This window comes from Pseudorasbora parva, chromosome 10 (assembly GCF_024679245.1).
Source record: "Pseudorasbora parva isolate DD20220531a chromosome 10, ASM2467924v1, whole genome shotgun sequence".
In the NCBI taxonomy this organism is placed as follows: Eukaryota; Metazoa; Chordata; class Actinopteri; order Cypriniformes; family Gobionidae; genus Pseudorasbora; species Pseudorasbora parva.
Genome location: NC_090181.1, coordinates 8,071,661 through 8,088,498, shown reverse-complemented (window position 1 = coordinate 8,088,498; position 16,838 = coordinate 8,071,661). Strand labels below are relative to the sequence as shown.

The following is a 16,838-nucleotide window of genomic DNA, read 5'->3' as shown; positions in this document are numbered from 1 at the left end:
ACCAAAATAATAAGTTTCACCAGAAAATGTTATCTGAATAAGTAAGTAACATGTCTGACTCTTCTGCTCTGACTGACTGAGAAAAAAAGCATTAAAATAATTAGCTCAAATCATCAAACCGTGTACATTATTATTGGTATACTTTGTTCTCAAATTCTTAATGTAATCAACATCAGCATTACATGAATATGTGTTTTTAGTGTATATTAGCGCTACCTGTAAATGTTAATATTTGTACAGTCTAATCTTTGGCTTTTGAGTGAATCTCCAGTTGTCACTTATAATTGGCGTTTGGATCATTCTGGATAACAATCCAACATCAAAATGATACATGTAATTATTCGAGCTGCTGTGAGAAAAGGCTATAAATGATCCACCACCTGCAGCATCCTCACATGCAATATAGCCTAATAGCCGGACTCCTTCTTTATGTATACATATGGGACATAATAATGCAAAGACATGCTCAAATTTCATGTGAAAATCCAATAGTACCACTCAAATTATGACATGTTACAAGTTTACTATTGTGAATTGGGCTAAATTAAGGAGATTTTTTTTAAACACTAGCTGGTTATGCACTTGCTCAAAAATGGTCTACTAATCTAGTAATCTACGAATACTCTAATGACTTATAGTTGACATGTTGCATAGTTAATTATAGTTAGTAGTAGAATGTCTGAATGGAAGTGGGTTATCAAAGTAAAATATTACCTTTGATTATGCCTATGGTATAATATTAAATGTTAAATGTTTTAAAAAAATTGAATAATTGAACATTTCAACATTCAATTCAAATGTACAAATGCAGGAACTGAAATGAACGTTTGACTCAAACTTACTCACTTACGGTGCAGTTATAATGTCCAACATGCTTAATCAAACATTTACATTAAATTATCAAACAAATATTGAAATGTACCCGAAATGGCCGAAATTGCTAAATATTCTGATTAGTATTTGGTAGACACTTTTACCCAAAGCATCTTATAGTGATTTCAGGCTATACATTTTCTAAGTCATACACTGCTTGGAAATCAGACCTCTGACTCTGGGAGGAGTTGTATAATCATTTTATTATAAATTCCCAAAATAATGAACTGAACATTTAAAAGTCTGAGTTGGATGTTCAAGCACCTATGCTGGCCAAAGAATACAGAATCAAACATACAAAAGTTCATATTAAATAGGCCTGTGATATACAAACTTCTGTATCGATCATTCAAATGTTTATATATTGAATTCCTGAATGCACATATGACACCCAACATTGCTTAAAGGGGGGGGGGGGGGGGGGGGGGGGTGAAACACTCAGTTTCAGTCAATCTCAAGTCAATTTTAAGTACCTATAGAGTAGTATTGCATCCTTCATATCTCCGAAAAAGTCTTTAGCTTTATTATATTTATAAAAGAAATATAGGCTGTACCGAGTCTTTCCGGAAAAAACGAGCGCTTGGAGGCGTATCGTGTGGGCGGAGCTAAAGAATGACGAGCGCGCAAAGCGGTGACGTCCTCAAGCGTGGAGGAACCCATGGCTATCGATCTCAGCTAATAGATATATGATCCAGAATCAGATCCGGAGGCTGAAATAAATTGAACAGGAGAAACAACAACATCAGGACGTCCGTCTCTGTGGTATGTACAGTATTTAGTGGCCTGTCAACATTTGTGTGTCTTTACTCGCAGTTTATGAGGACATGATTCGGATTATGGACTATTGTATGCGACTAAACCTTAGCAGTAGCAAGCAAAATGGTTTTGCATGTCAGACTAGTGTTACGTTATACATAGAACAACAATGGAGTAACCGTTAGCGCATTTGAATGACGAAGCACACGAGCGGGTCGTTTACTGATGTTTACTCACGCGACGAGCCAATAGCAGAGACATTTGAAGCAGCTTTACTCATCGGCAGGACCGAACCTTTATCGCTGGGACCACTCCGTCAAAAACACACTTCTTTGGTATGATTTGGTGAAGTCCTGTGACAGCATTGACTGTGGAAATCCACCAAGCGCGGTGCGGAGTGTTTACGGCCGTGCATTTGCTCTCTCGCTCTAGTCACGGGCGCGCACCCTACCGGGAGAAGAGCCCGTACGGGCGGCCCATACAAGGACCTTCCGCTCTATTAACGTCAAGCTGAGCCATACTCAAAAAAAACTCTCCGAAACTTGTGAGAAAAAGGAAGGAGTATTTTTGACACAGAAATACTCCATCAAACGTCTAACATTAGTTTTTGAAACTTTGTCTATGTTTAGGATGGGAATCCAAGTCTTTAACAGTGTAAAAAGCTCAGTATGCATGAAACAGCATTTCACCCCCCCTTTAATTGAGCATTTGCATAAATGAGCTGCATAAATGATCTTAATTGAATATTCTGGATCAAACATTTCAAAGGTTGCATCAGTCTTATAAAATGTATTTACAATGTCCAAAATATATATTCTAAATTAAACTTCCAGTTATGTCTAAAACATTCAAATGAAAATCATTCCAGTCATTCTCAAATACTATTTTGTAGGCTATTTATTACCAGTCCTGCTAGATTCTCCCTCCACACAGACCACAGATGAGCAGAGATACTCCGCCTCTTTAAACGCTTACCTGCGAATGTTATCTCAGTTACCATGAATTCTGAATCACTGCGAGTGCATCTAGATCAGTTCTGTGTTAATAGTGAGTTTCTGTTTGGTGACTTTGTGATTCAGATCTGCCACAGATTGAGCAATATTGTAATGCTGCAGTAGAGCTGGACGTCTCACTGCAGCCGGTGAGTGAGTTTTAATTTTTTCTGGCTCATTCATCAGTCAGACGCAGCGCTTGTGACGCTGCGATGACACTCTAGGTGACAAATATGAGTGAGAACATTGAATTCAGACCTACAAAGGAAAATGTGTTTCTTGGCTGGAGTGATATGGACTGGACTGTGTGATCTGGTGTGTGTGTGGTTTCATCATCAGTATAAGTTATCGATTTTTCTTTCGGTTTCAGTGTGTGAGTGTGCAAGCAGACGTTCGTGTTAGTTATGTGGTTAAGTATGCTGTTGGTGTGTTGACATTTGTTTCTAATTTACTAGCTGTATCCCCTTTCAATGGTCTATTAATTAGCTGTGTCAGTCAAGTTAATTGTGAACACATATGCTCTGTTAATGCATCTGCACATGTATGTGTGTCTGTACATACATCTGCAACCTACCAACCCTCTCTCTCTCTCTATGCGTTAGGTGTGTGTGCACTGGGACGGCGAGCAGAGCACGGAGAGGAAGTGGAGGAGACTCCGAGAGGAATGTGAGGTGGTTTTGTTGGAGCAAGAACTCGTCTGGGCCACCAAAAGAACCGGCACAAACGGCAGCGGCAGCGTCCAGGAGAAGAGGAGACTGCAACCCGCCCTGGTAGGTCCACAAAAACCCTGAATCTACACAGACCATCTGATGCAAAAATGGCTAGAACTTGAAACTGATTGGTGTGTGTGTGTGTGTGTGTTGGGGGGGGGGGTCATGGGTGCCAAGGGCTCTTTGATGCATGTAGGGAGCGAAGGCTGGCCTGTGTGGTCCGATCAAACAGACGAGCTACTGTAGCTCAAATTGCTCAATGAGTTAACGCTGGTTCTGATAGAAAGGTGTCAGAAAACACAGTGCATCGCAGTTTGTTGTCTATTGGGCTGTATAGTCGCAGACCAGTTAGGGTGCCCATGCTGACCCCTGTCCATCGCCAAAAGCATCAATAGTGGGCATGTGAGCATCAGAACTGGACCACAGAGCAACGGAAGAAGGTGGCCTGGTCTGATGAATCACGTTTTCTTTTACATCACGTGGATGGTCGGGTGCATGTATGTTGCTTACCTGGGGAACGCATGGCAATCAGAATTGCACTTTGGGAAGAAGACAAGCTGGCGGAGGCAGTGTGATGCTTTAGGCAATGCTCTGCTGGGAAACCTTGGGTCCTACCATCCATGTGGATGTTACTTTGAAACGCACCATCTACCTAAGCATTTTTGCAGACCATGTCTACCCTTTCATGGAAATGGTATTCTCTGGTGGCTGTAGCCTCTTTCAGCGGGATAATGCACCTGCCACAAAACAAAAAAATGTATGGATGGTTTGATTTCAACAACGAGTTTGAGGTGTTGATTTGGCCTCCAATTTCCCTAGATCTCAAACCAATCGAACATCTGTGGGGTGTGCTGAACAAACAATTCCAATCCATGGAGGTCCCACCTTGCAATTTACAGGATTTATGAAGGATCTGCTGCAAACATCTTGGTGCCAGATTCCACAGCTCACCTTCAGGGTCAAGTGGAGTCAATGCCTTGATGTGTCAGTGCTGTTTTGACTGAAGCACTGAAGTCATTCTTAAGAAGGGAAGATGTGTCCGGAGTTTTGCCGAGTGGAGACAGCGAAAGTTTAATCTATCAACTAGCTCTGCTTCACCTTCTTTGCTCTGGTTGGTTGTAGAGTTATCCAATTATGTGCAGAGGGAGTTTGAAAGACAACCGTTTATCCCGCCCCTCAGATTGAGCCCTGTCTATGGTGAGTTTCCAGACCAAACATCTTGATGTGGGTCTGGCTTGTCAGGCTAGAGCTTTTTACTGTTAAAATTAAAACATGGAAGAAAAACTGTGATATATTTAAATAATAAATGATGGTTTATTCATAATTATTACATTAGTGTTAATATTGTTACTACACTGAGACATATCGAAATTCTACTGTACAACAGTAGGCCTAATATATTCTCTAGTTAAACCAAACTTTTATTTTGACGGGTTGCCGTGAAGACCTTTGAGCTTCTGTGTTTATGGCATGACGGTAGTTTTTCTTAAATAAAACCGTAAAATGTACCCAAACCCACCATGTACCTACCCTTAAACTTCATGTTTAAAAGTGAACTGTGGTTGGTCTGGTCGATTATTATTCTGACTTCTGCTTTCAGCTGCAATGAGAATCACACTTTATGCTGATAGTGCGTTACACGAGCCTAGCAGCGTCTGAACACAGAACAACATGTGTTCATGAACATCAAACTGATGAAGTGACTCAGCAATGAATGAATGAAACTTTTGTTTTCATACCTGGACTGTTTCCACTGCTGGAGACTGACTGGCTGATCTGTCCTGTTTTATATGTCCTGTTAGACTCAGTCATTAGCTGCCGTCTGTGTCATAAAGATAATAAAAAAAAAAAAGGCACTTTCCTCTTCTTCCAGACGGCAGATCAAAGATGTTAAATAAGTCATTTGTGCCACTACGGGCTCATACTCTAAAATCACGCATTATGTAACCTCATTTATGACGGCATGTCACTGTGGCTGACTGCGTCTTACTATGGGTTTCTCTGTTACCAGGAGTGGGTAACTAACTGTGCTCTGTTTGGTCAACGGGCTGCAGAGATAAGACTGAACAATAGTATGAGCTCTATGTGTTTATAGCTTTGTTTGATAAAGCGTGTGTGTGTATGAGAGAGCTGGGCAGAGTGTTTTTATGTCATGGACTCATCGGTGGTTGGTATAAAAGGTATTTTTGCAGCAACATCTGACAGAGAGAAAGAGCAGTTTTACACAGCCTCTACTGATTCCTCTTATTTTTCTGCCAACACACACATTCACCTCATTCTTTCCCTGTCTTTACTCCTTTTTCTTCCTATTTTATTTCGCTCTCAACACAGCCTCCCACACACACTTTGGATGGTACTGGTTTTATTATTGTCAATGCTAGTTTATATTTTTGTGGAAACCATGATAAATTGATGCAAACCAAAAGTAATAATTATTTGTAATGAATTTAATTGAATTAGTCTGGCATCGCTGCAGAAACAGCTTCACATTTTGTAACACTTTAAGACTCAAATAATCATACATTATAATGTTGTGAACCATGTTTGAAACCAAATAAGCGATATACACACTGATGGCTGCGTAACTGAAATTGCCGCCGTTGCTTGACAACCATCAATATTACATGTTTATTAATTCTCTAAAAATGACCAACTTCATTTATATTTGAACTAGTTAATCGTCAAATGCATGATATGCAAATATACATTTTACATGAAGCTTATTTAGCAAAAGCATATTTATGAATTTTTCCACAATAATGGAGTTATTTCTTTAAAGTTCCCCAATTATGCTAATTATTAACTAGCAAAAGCATATTTATGAATTTTTCCACAATAATGGAGTTATTTCTTTAAAGTTCCCCAATTATGCTAATTTTAAGCTTCCTAATTTTGAATTTTATGTCTCCTACAATATAGGTTTACATGCATCGAAGGTCAATAAACTCTTTTTCATTATATACATTGCAAAACACCTAATTTCTCACAGAGTCTGAAAACAGTTAGTCTTTCTAAACCCCTCATTTCTGAGGGCCCACTCTGCTCTGATTGGTCAGACTGCTCAGTTTGTTGTTATTGGTCTGTTGTGACGTGTCAGAAACAAAACGCCTCTTACCATATCTGAATTTCAGTTCCGAATCTTCCTCAGCGCTTGATGCACAGTGATATGAGCGATGCCGTCAGTTTTTCCATTTCAATTCCAGTGCAAAATCTCATCCTTTTGAAGCACAGCAAAGTGGATTCGTAGCACAGAAAACAGCATCTTCTCGACATGTCGACAACACAAACCAAACTCTTCCAGGCTTCAGCTACAACTACGGGGTTTGAGGGCAGAGCAAAGTAGACGCTGTTGGCAAGCAGCCAATGAAAAGCATTGGATTATACAAATATTTTACATTGTTTATGTAACAGGATGTGAAACTGAAATTGCTGACAATTTGTTTCAGCAGTTTAGAATCAAGTCTTTCTTTTAGGAGAGAATAACTTTATTTGTTGTGCACTTTGCTCTTTAAATCTGTGCAGACCTCTTATATGCACAAACAGCTATATTACACACTGTATGAAAAGTTATATTCAAAAAAGCATTACAGGCCACTTTAAATTGTGCCATGGATATACAATCTTTAACATTGGATGGTATATATAAAGTCATGCCAAATAAACAGCCAAACCATGATTAAATATAATCAATAATCTCATTTGTTCTCTGTTCTGTTAGGAGACACTTTTATTAAATGTAAGTGAGAACATGTAGGGTATAAAAGAAGCTCCAAGTAATACATTTTCATGTGGGTTGAAACAGCCACGACACACACTGGTTTCCTTTTTTGTACTTTTTTTTTAAAAAACACTCTGGTTTCTCTTTTCGCTCTCGCTCTCACACACACGCTCACACACACTCACACTCACACCCACAGACGCACACACACACACACACACACACACACACACACACACACACACACACACACACACACACACACACACACACACACACACACACACACACACACACACACACACATCAGATCTGTGACTTTCTCTGCTGTAGAATATCACTGAGTCAGCAGCCATGCTCTATCACAGTGACCTGCACACATACACAAACCATCTTTCCTCCCTTTATCTCTCTTTTTCTAGTATAATCTCCCTCGCCCTCTTTTCTTTGTCACTATCCAACCTTCTTTGTCAAAAATTAACACTGCATGTATGTCAGTGTACTTGTCAGAGAGAGAAAGAGAGATTAGTAGAGACGGGAAGAGACAGACGCTCACTCACGGGATGAAAGTCAGTCTATGTGTGTGCGTGTGACTGTCAGACAGACCATTAACACAGTGCGTGCGTGCGTGCGTGCGTGTGTGTGTGTGTGTGTGTGTGTGTGTGTACTTTCATGTGTGTGTATTTGTCTGTGTGCGTGGAGGAATTTAAACATATTTGTAGGTGCTGAGAGATGTATTGACCTTTATTAAAAAAAAATATTGACACTGAAAAAAAAAAGATTTTTTTACAAGAATCTTACAAGCATTTTTACAAGAATGTGAAATGAGGTGATTTTGGGAAATGAGTGATTATGACTACCTTTAGATACAAGAAAGTTGATTACTGTACAAAAAATCACGTTGGGAATTGAACATTGATTTAACATTGGTTTCTCAAGGTCCATTTAAAATTTTAATCAGGATTTCTTCTGCCAGAAAGTTGTAATTTAGTTTCATTTGACCATTTGCTGTTCAACAGCTGTTGACCTTTAAAACTTGTATGTAAATGACCCCTGATAAGATAACCTCTGCAAAATAAATGCAGCATTGTTCTCACACTCTAACTTATTTTTAGACTATTATTTTTGACTCTGTTTGACTGTTATTATAAACTACTTTATACAATATCTATTGCGGTGCATCACAATATCCATCATTGCTTCAGTTGCATCGTATTTAGACAACCTGCTTCTTCATTCATTTAACTATTTGGAAAATAATATGCATGAACAAAAATAAAAAATATTTTAATAAAAATGTAAAATATCAGTGCAATATTAAGGACCTTTTCTTATCTTACTAATGTAAACTTGAATGTTCATATGTTAAAGGGATAGTTCACCCCAAAATGAAAATGTGATGTTTATCTGCTTACCCCCAGGGCATCCAAGATGAAGCAGGCTTTCTTCAGTAGAACACAAATTAAGATTTTTAACTCCAACTGTTGCAGTCTGTCAGTCGTATAATGCATGTGAATGGAAAAAAATCTTATCAAAGTAAAAAAACACGACAAAATCTATATTAAACACTGCGGCTCGTCACGACACATGGATGTCTTAAGACACGAAACAATCGGTTTGTCAAAGAAACCCAACAGTATTTATATAAAGGAATTCCAATGATATTCTTTGATGATGCATTACATTGATCAAAATAGACAGTGAAGACATATTTATAATGCTACAAAAGATTTCGGTAACACTCTTTTGAAGTGTTTCACGTGTTGCATGTAGTTACTATTAGCCTGACAAGCCAGACCCACATCAAGATGTCTGGTCTGGAAACTCACCATTGGCAGGGCTCAATCTGAGGGGCAGAATAACGGTTGTCTTTCAAACTCCCTCTCCACGCGATAGGACAAAACTCTGAACACATCTTAAGAATGATTTTAGTGCTGTTCAGAGTCGCGGCCAATGCCGATTGGCCTGACCAGAGTTTGTTTTTTCCAGCTCAGAAGTCTATTGAGAGTTGCTAGACTACACTGACTGCAAATTAGATTTAGGGTGTATCTAGATTTCTAAGTTACTATAGTAGTGTTAATGGTGCATAACTGCATGCAATCAACCTAAACCACACCCAAACCTTATAGTATATACATATAGTTTATTATTATTACCCAATACTTAAATGTATAATAACAATGTAACACAAATACCTTAAAATAATGTGTAACCAAGAGTTATATTTCAAAATGAAATTTTGAAGAATTAGACCTTTTTTTGTGTGTACCCGAAATCTACATAGGGTTCTGAAGGATCATGTGACACAAGACTGGAGTCATGAATCTGAAAATGTAGCTTTGCATCGAAATAATAAATTACACTTTAGTTTATAAATTGCAGTAATATTTCATTAGATTATTTATTTTACTGTTTTAATTACTTTTTTATGGATAAAACTAATGCAGCCTTGGTGAGCATAAAATATGCTTTCTTTGACATTATTTTTATATCTAACACAGACTGGACATTCAGTGTGCGTTCATGATTCACTGTGATGTACGTTAATGTGCAGATTTCACATGAGAGCGTGACATCAGCTTTGCTTTATTGCTGAATGGATGCTGCACAGCAGTGCCATCATTTCGAGAGAGAGAGAGAGAGAGAGAGAGAGAGAGAGAGAGAGAGAGAGAGAGAGAGAGAGAGAGAGAGAGAGAGAGAGAGAGAGAGAGAGAGAGAGTTCACTCATTCTGCACAGAGTTCTGTTCATTATTTTTCCCCCAACTCTGCCTTCCAGGAACCAGAAGAGCACAGAACAGAGAAAGCCGTCTCTTGCTACACTTCATCAGTCTGAATGTGGTTCAAATAGAGAGTTAGGTGTGTGTGTGTGTGTTTGTACACAGCTGTAGAGTTGTGTCGAGTTACCTTGGACTCTGCTCTCAAAGTCATATTTATGTACCAGCTGCAGAGCTTACATTACTCCATGACCTCGCAGAATAACAGGTCAACCGCACGTCTGTGTGCACGGCTCTGTGTGTTCTAGGAAATTTATTTCCTCTGGGGGTTTGGGGTCTCTCTCTCTCTCTTCGGTGTTGGTTTTTCGCTATATGAATGTTTCCGACTTTCTTTTTTAACTTGTAACACACAGCTTCACAAGAAAGCATGCCCAGTGAAAACTTTCCCCAAATTCCATTTTATTTCCCCCCCAAATTCTTTGTTTTCCATATAAAAAATAATTCTGAATTGAAATGTAATGGTGTAATTACATTTTAATAATCAAAAAGCATTTTTAATTAATTGGATGAATAAAACTTGTAAAATCTAATGATTTAAGACAGGGCTATACACTGAAAAAAAAAACATTGGTGTAAGATTTACACCAATATTCTTTGTTTTTTTACAACTATGACATTTTTAACAGTGTATGAAATCATTTTTTGGTTACACTTTATTTTAAGGTGTCTTTGTTACACTGTAATTATACTTTTAAATACGGAGTGATATTATTTAACTACATGCTTACTATAGGGTTAGGGTAGTATTGTGGTTTGATTTTAGGTTTAGTTGCATGTAATTATGCATAATTTATAATTATTACTATTGTAATTACATGTAACGTGCAACTATCAACAATCTGTTTTTTTCTCCACAAATTCTGTTTTATCTTTTATATATTCTTTTTTAAGATTTAATACAACATCAAAAACTGTTGTAATCAAAGGCATTCATAACACACCATGGACAGCATTCTTGTTTGACTATGTGTAGTACACATGCAAAACATGTATGCTGTGTCCAAAAACGTAGGCAGCTGATTTGTTTCCTCACTGCCCTATTTGTGACGAATCACCTCACGAAACTGATTTCAGACAGACTTCTGAGGCAGCATGTTGGTTTAATGATCTACAGCAAAATAGAGTGAGCTTTGTTGAGAACTTAAGCGAATATTTCATTACTACAATATAGAGCTGTACTATTCTGGATAAATTGAGAATAAGGTTTAAACAGAGATCATGATTCTCCCATAGACAATAGACAACTAAACAATATAACATGTTATAGAGGTTTTGTTTCAGTCTGTTTAAATGTTTAATTAATCTGATTGATTCTTTTTTTTAAAAATCGGATTGAATGAATGATTGATTCAATGACTCACCACATGCTGCATTTATTTCATGGATGAATCCGCGGTTTTGAACGAATCTGTTGGAGGAATGATTCAATGACAAATTCTCACTAGAAATGACAATAAAAGTGGAAAACAATGGTCAAAAAAGAACATTCACACACAAACTGAACACCAACCGCAACTTTCAGACGGCATCTTTATTTTGATGCTCAACTGTCATCGAGTGGAAAGCACAGGATTGTGGATTATCATAGGCAGCGAAGGATACATCTTTGCTGCCTTAAAAAAAATTAAATATTTGACGGTATCTCAGGAGACAGGAAGTGAAGGTATCGTTGTATTCGGACATGCCTTGATGCCTTCATACCTTGCAATGCATCCTCCTTAGGGAACATTTTGAAGATTTTGTTTTCAGCCGTAAACTTCAAATTTATTTGTGCGGTTTAACAATCACAGACACTAGTCCATATTGCAATTTCAGTTTATTTAAAGGATAGTTCACCCAAAAATAAAAATTATTCTATAATTGACCTAAAATTTGAAACACAAAGAAGTGCATCCATCCATTATAAAAGTGCTCCACCTGGCTCCAGGGGTCAATAAAGGCCTTCTGAAGCGAATTGTTGGGTTTGTGTAAGAAAAATGTCTATATTTAAAGCAATAAAATAAAATATCTAGCTCCGCCAGACCACCTTCCGTATTCCGTACTTACGCTGGATATTTTATTTTATACATTCACTGCCATTATAAAGCTTGGAAGAGCCAGAACATTTTTTTATATAACTCTGATTATGTTAATATGAAAGAAGAATGTCATACACACCTAGCACGACCTGAGGGTGATTAAATCATGGGCTAATTTTCATTTTTGGTTGAACTACTTTCAATTGTACATTCCTACTTTTGATTTATTCGTCCAAATGTTGCCAAAAGACATTAGGTGTCACACTTACCTATATTTTGTGAGTTTTAGCTGGCAAATTCCACTCATTTCAATAGGAATCTGTGCGATCAATAGTTTTACGAAAGGAGCGAAAAAAGTACCTACGTAAGTTCCACTTATGTTCAATTGCTGACCAAAAGAAAGCTGCTTGGTTTTGAAGTGACTTTTGTACTTCATACATCGCTGCAATATTAACAGTGGAAAATTAAAAATGTAGGTGCTATTTTGCTAATGTGACCACACCTTTATACAGTAACTTCCTTTTTTATTTTAATGTCTGGATCTACATTGCGGAAATCATAGTGTTATACATGTTGTTATCTGTTTCATCACATGCTTGTGTGTTTCACTTGTCTCACAACGTGTATGTGTGAGATTGAAGCCTCAGCAGGACTCTATATTTAGCGCACGGTGTGTATGCGTGTGTGTGAGACCCTCCGCTCCCTTGCCTGTTCTTGGCACCGTGCCTATAACGGTCTAACCACATGTCGACATCTACCACCAGACTCCCTCTCCCTCTCTCTTCTCTCACTCACTAATTCTCTGTCTTGCGCACACACATTCACCCCGTCCCAGTGTTTACATACGTGTCGGTGCTCTGCTGTGTGTTAGACACACACACACACAGACACACACACATGCTCCATCTCTTTCTCTATCTGATGATTCTGCTGTCTGTGATGGCAGGCGGTTAAATAGATCCAGGCTAAGAGTTTATAAGCCTGTGTGTGATGAGCTCCAGTCAGCGCCAATGATGTCATCATTTAAGAAGAGACAGGACCACACACACACACACACACACACGGATGTTTGTCTGCGCCGTGATTGCTTACACTCACAATGTGTCTGTGTGTGTGCAGGGGAAACAGACCCACAAACAGTGGCGCACACATGCTTATTTTCCCCAAATGTCATTTTAATGAATCACGGCAGATTCAGGAAAGCCACAGAAGACATTAATCTTAAGTTCCTCATAAACTAAACTGAATTCACAATGTTTCCAGGAATGATGCTGGTGATATTTGGTTGAATCAGTGGATAAAAACGGATGTTTTTTTAATATTCGTCCTTTATGGACATCCTGTTCTATCCTGCATCTGTATGTGTGTGCGTCTTTACAAATGTCTGGTCATATCTGGCCAACACAGGACTGCATTTTTGGGCATCATAGGTTTAAACATTAGATTTGTACATTTAATTCAGCATTTTTAGGTGTTATTTGCTTAGTTTGAACACTCATACTGCATGTTTGAGTCAACATTTTGAGGCATCAAAGTGCATTTGACGAATCAATTCAAATGTTTGAATGCTTTGTTTTGCATTTTTGGTTAATTTAAACGTTAAAATATCTATAATATTTTTAGACGTTATTTTTTCTAATCAAAATATATACTGTATATTTGACTAGTTTGGGCCATCATAGAGTATTTGAGTCTTCAATTTGAATGTTTTGTTCAGCATTTTTGATACATTTTAATGTTTAATTCTAGCATCCTATGTTGAATTCAAATAAAATAAGAAATTAGAATCAAAGTTTCATTCATATATTGGATTTAAACTCTAATATGTTTGATGCAGCATTATGGAGAATCATATGTTCATTCGAACATTGGATATGTACATTAATATGTTAAAATCATCGTTTTGGGCATTATAACTTCATTTGAAGATTGGATGTTAATTTGCTCAAATCAGCAATTTTAGGCATTATTAGCTTGTTGGAGTGTTGGACTTATACTTATGTTTTATTCAGCATTTTGAGGCATCAGTTCATTTGAATATGCAATTCAAATATTTGAATGGTCTTTTCAGTGTTTTTGGACATAATTGGAGCATTTGAATGTGTGATTCCAACATACTCTTCTTCAAATTAACATTTTTTAGAATCATTTATAAGTTGGATTTGAATGTTCATTTGTTTGATTGAGTGTTTTTAATCATTTTGGTTATTTGATATTAGAGTTCATGTGTTTAATTCACCATTTTGGGGCATCATATCATACATCATATCACATCATTCAAATGATTTTTTTTGTGTGAAAATCATTCATAGGTTCGATTTAAATGTCTATCAATTCTGGGCTTTATAATTGCATTTGAATAGCCTGACGTGGTCATACTCAATTCTAGTCAGAATATGAGTCTGAAACTGCTCCATTGGGCTGTGATTATGGGGCGTGTTTTCAAAAGAACCAGGAAAGACCTCAATTGGATAGACCTACAGCCAATCAGAGCAACGAAGCGACGTCAACAGAGCTCAACTGCACTGTGTTGCCAAGTCCGCATTTTTTTTTCCGCGGGTTGTTTTCTATGTCCGCGGGTTGAAGCGACTATTATGTGATATATATACCCACGGATTTTAGCAGGCAACCTTGCCAAAATAACACACATTTTACCCCCCAAACGCCATTTTCCCCCAGAGAACCCCCCGAGAAGCTATTGTTTAGGGCTAGTAGTTGGCGAGTTTTGTTGTAAAAACTTGGCAACCCTGTCTGCAACGTGTGCTGGAATAAACAATCTTTGCCGGTGTTGTAAAAAAATAAAAATAATTTAATGATACACAGAGTACTTACCCAACATGATCATCATTTCTGAGAGAAATAGTGAAGGTGAATGCAGATACAAACAAGCTCTCCGTATAGGACTTGAAAAAATATAATCCAAGCCTCTTTGATGACGTGCATGATTACGTTACTGTTTATCATCTGTCCGTCATCGTCTAAAGCCCGCCTGATGATTTCATTGGTCCGTTTCTGTTCGGGGATAATTACTCCTCTATGGAGCGAGGCCAGACCGAACTGCCCGACCTAAAAATTTTGTGGGCGGGGCTGAGTTCGGCTGGCATCCAGGCTAGCATTTGAGTGTTCAAATCTAAATCTACTTATGATGCCCAGAAATGCTGTCCAGGTTGCTCACTTCTGTAAATTTAACCGTTACTGTATCACAATTATTCATATTCAACACGCACATGCACATGCCGTTCTAGCTGCCAAATGACTTATCGGTTGTGTGACTGAGCAGGAAATGACTCCGTTACTGTGTGGGTGTGCATGTTTGTGTGTGTGTGTGTGGGTGTGTGTGAGAGAGGGAGATGATGCCTCTGAATTGCTAATCAATTGATCATTAAATTAAAAGTGTCTCTCTTTCTCAGTCCCTCTTTCCTGTTTTGTCAATCACACTAACGAAAAAAGTAAACAAGGACCACACACACACACACACACACACACACACACACACACACACACACACACACACACACACACACACACACACACCACACACACACACACACACACACACACACATTTTATGTGGACTTTACATAGACATAATAATCTGTATAGTTTGTAAACTGTATATTCTATCGCCTAAACCTACCCATCATTTAACACTTTTTGCATTTTTACATTTTCAAAAAAAGTCACTTGATTTATAAGCTGTCTTCCTCGTGGAGACCACAAATGTCCCCACAAGGACAAATATGTCTGGTATTACTATATTTGTGGGTCCCCAAATAATATGGGGTTTACCAGGAGACACACACACACACACACACACGCACACACACACACACACACACACACACACACACACACACGTTGGTCTATGTGGTTTACAGGGACTCTCCATAGGCGTAATGGTTTTTATACTGTACAAACCGTATTTTCTATCCCCTTACACTGCCCCTGCCCCTAAACCTACCCATCACAGGAAACATTCTGCATTTTTACTTTCTCAAAAAAACATAATTTAGTATGTTTTTAAAGCTATTTGAAATATGAGGACATTTGAAATGTCCTCATAAAACACATAAACAGGCTCTCTCTCTCTCTCTCTCTCTCTCTCTCTCACACACACACACACACACACACACCACACACACACACACACACACACACACACACACACACACACACACACACACACACACACACACACACACACACACACACACACACACACACACACACACAGCTGCCATTAGTAACATCAGTTTAATTAGTGATGTGGTGTTTGTGGAAGTAATAAGCAGTGTGTGTGTGTGTGTGTGTGTGTGTGTGTGAGCCTGTTTATGTGGTTTATGAGGACACAAATTTGTATAACTACATGGGTATTACACTGGTATTACACTATAAATGTGGTTTATGAGGACATCAAATGTCCTCATAATTCAAATGGCCTTAAAAACATACTAAATGATGTTTTTTTGAGAAAGTAAAAATGCAGCATGTTTCCTGTGATGGGTAGGTTTAGGGGCAGGGGCAGTGTAAGGGGATAGAAAATACGGTTTGTACGGTATAAAAACCATTACGCCTATGGAGAGTTCCCCCCCTGTAAACCACATAGACCAACGTGTGTGTGTGTGTGTGTGTGTGTGTGTGTGTTGTGTGTGTGTGTGTGTGTGTGTGTGTGTGTGTGTGTGTGTGTGTGTGTGTGTGTGTGTGTGTGTGTGTGTGTTTAACTAGTTTCTAGAGAGACAAATTTGACCTAGATCCACAGCAGAGAGCCAGATACACACACACACACACACGCACGCACGCACGCACGCACACACACAGTCTCTGTCTTTCTCTCTCTCTCTCTCTCTCTCTCTCTCTCTGTCTGTATGTGTGTGTGTAGAAGAAAAGTATATATACAACGTTCTGTTTATAGCTGGCAAATTTGTTTTTGTGTGTACATTACCACAAGTCTGGTGTGTGTGTGTGTGTGTGTGTGTGTGTGTTAGTTTTGCTTGTGT

General features: G+C 38.3%; 1 protein-coding gene across 1 annotated transcript in view; it reads left to right on the top strand.

The window, feature by feature from the left end:
• jmjd1ca (jumonji domain containing 1Ca) overlaps positions 1–16,838 on the top strand; it is an 83,019-nt gene that overhangs the window by 12,733 nt on the left and 53,448 nt on the right. Inside the window, exon 2 of the mRNA XM_067455007.1 lies at positions 3,224–3,391. Within this exon, the coding sequence (XP_067311108.1) occupies positions 3,224–3,391 (168 nt within the window). The remainder of the gene's footprint in view (positions 1–3,223; positions 3,392–16,838) is intronic.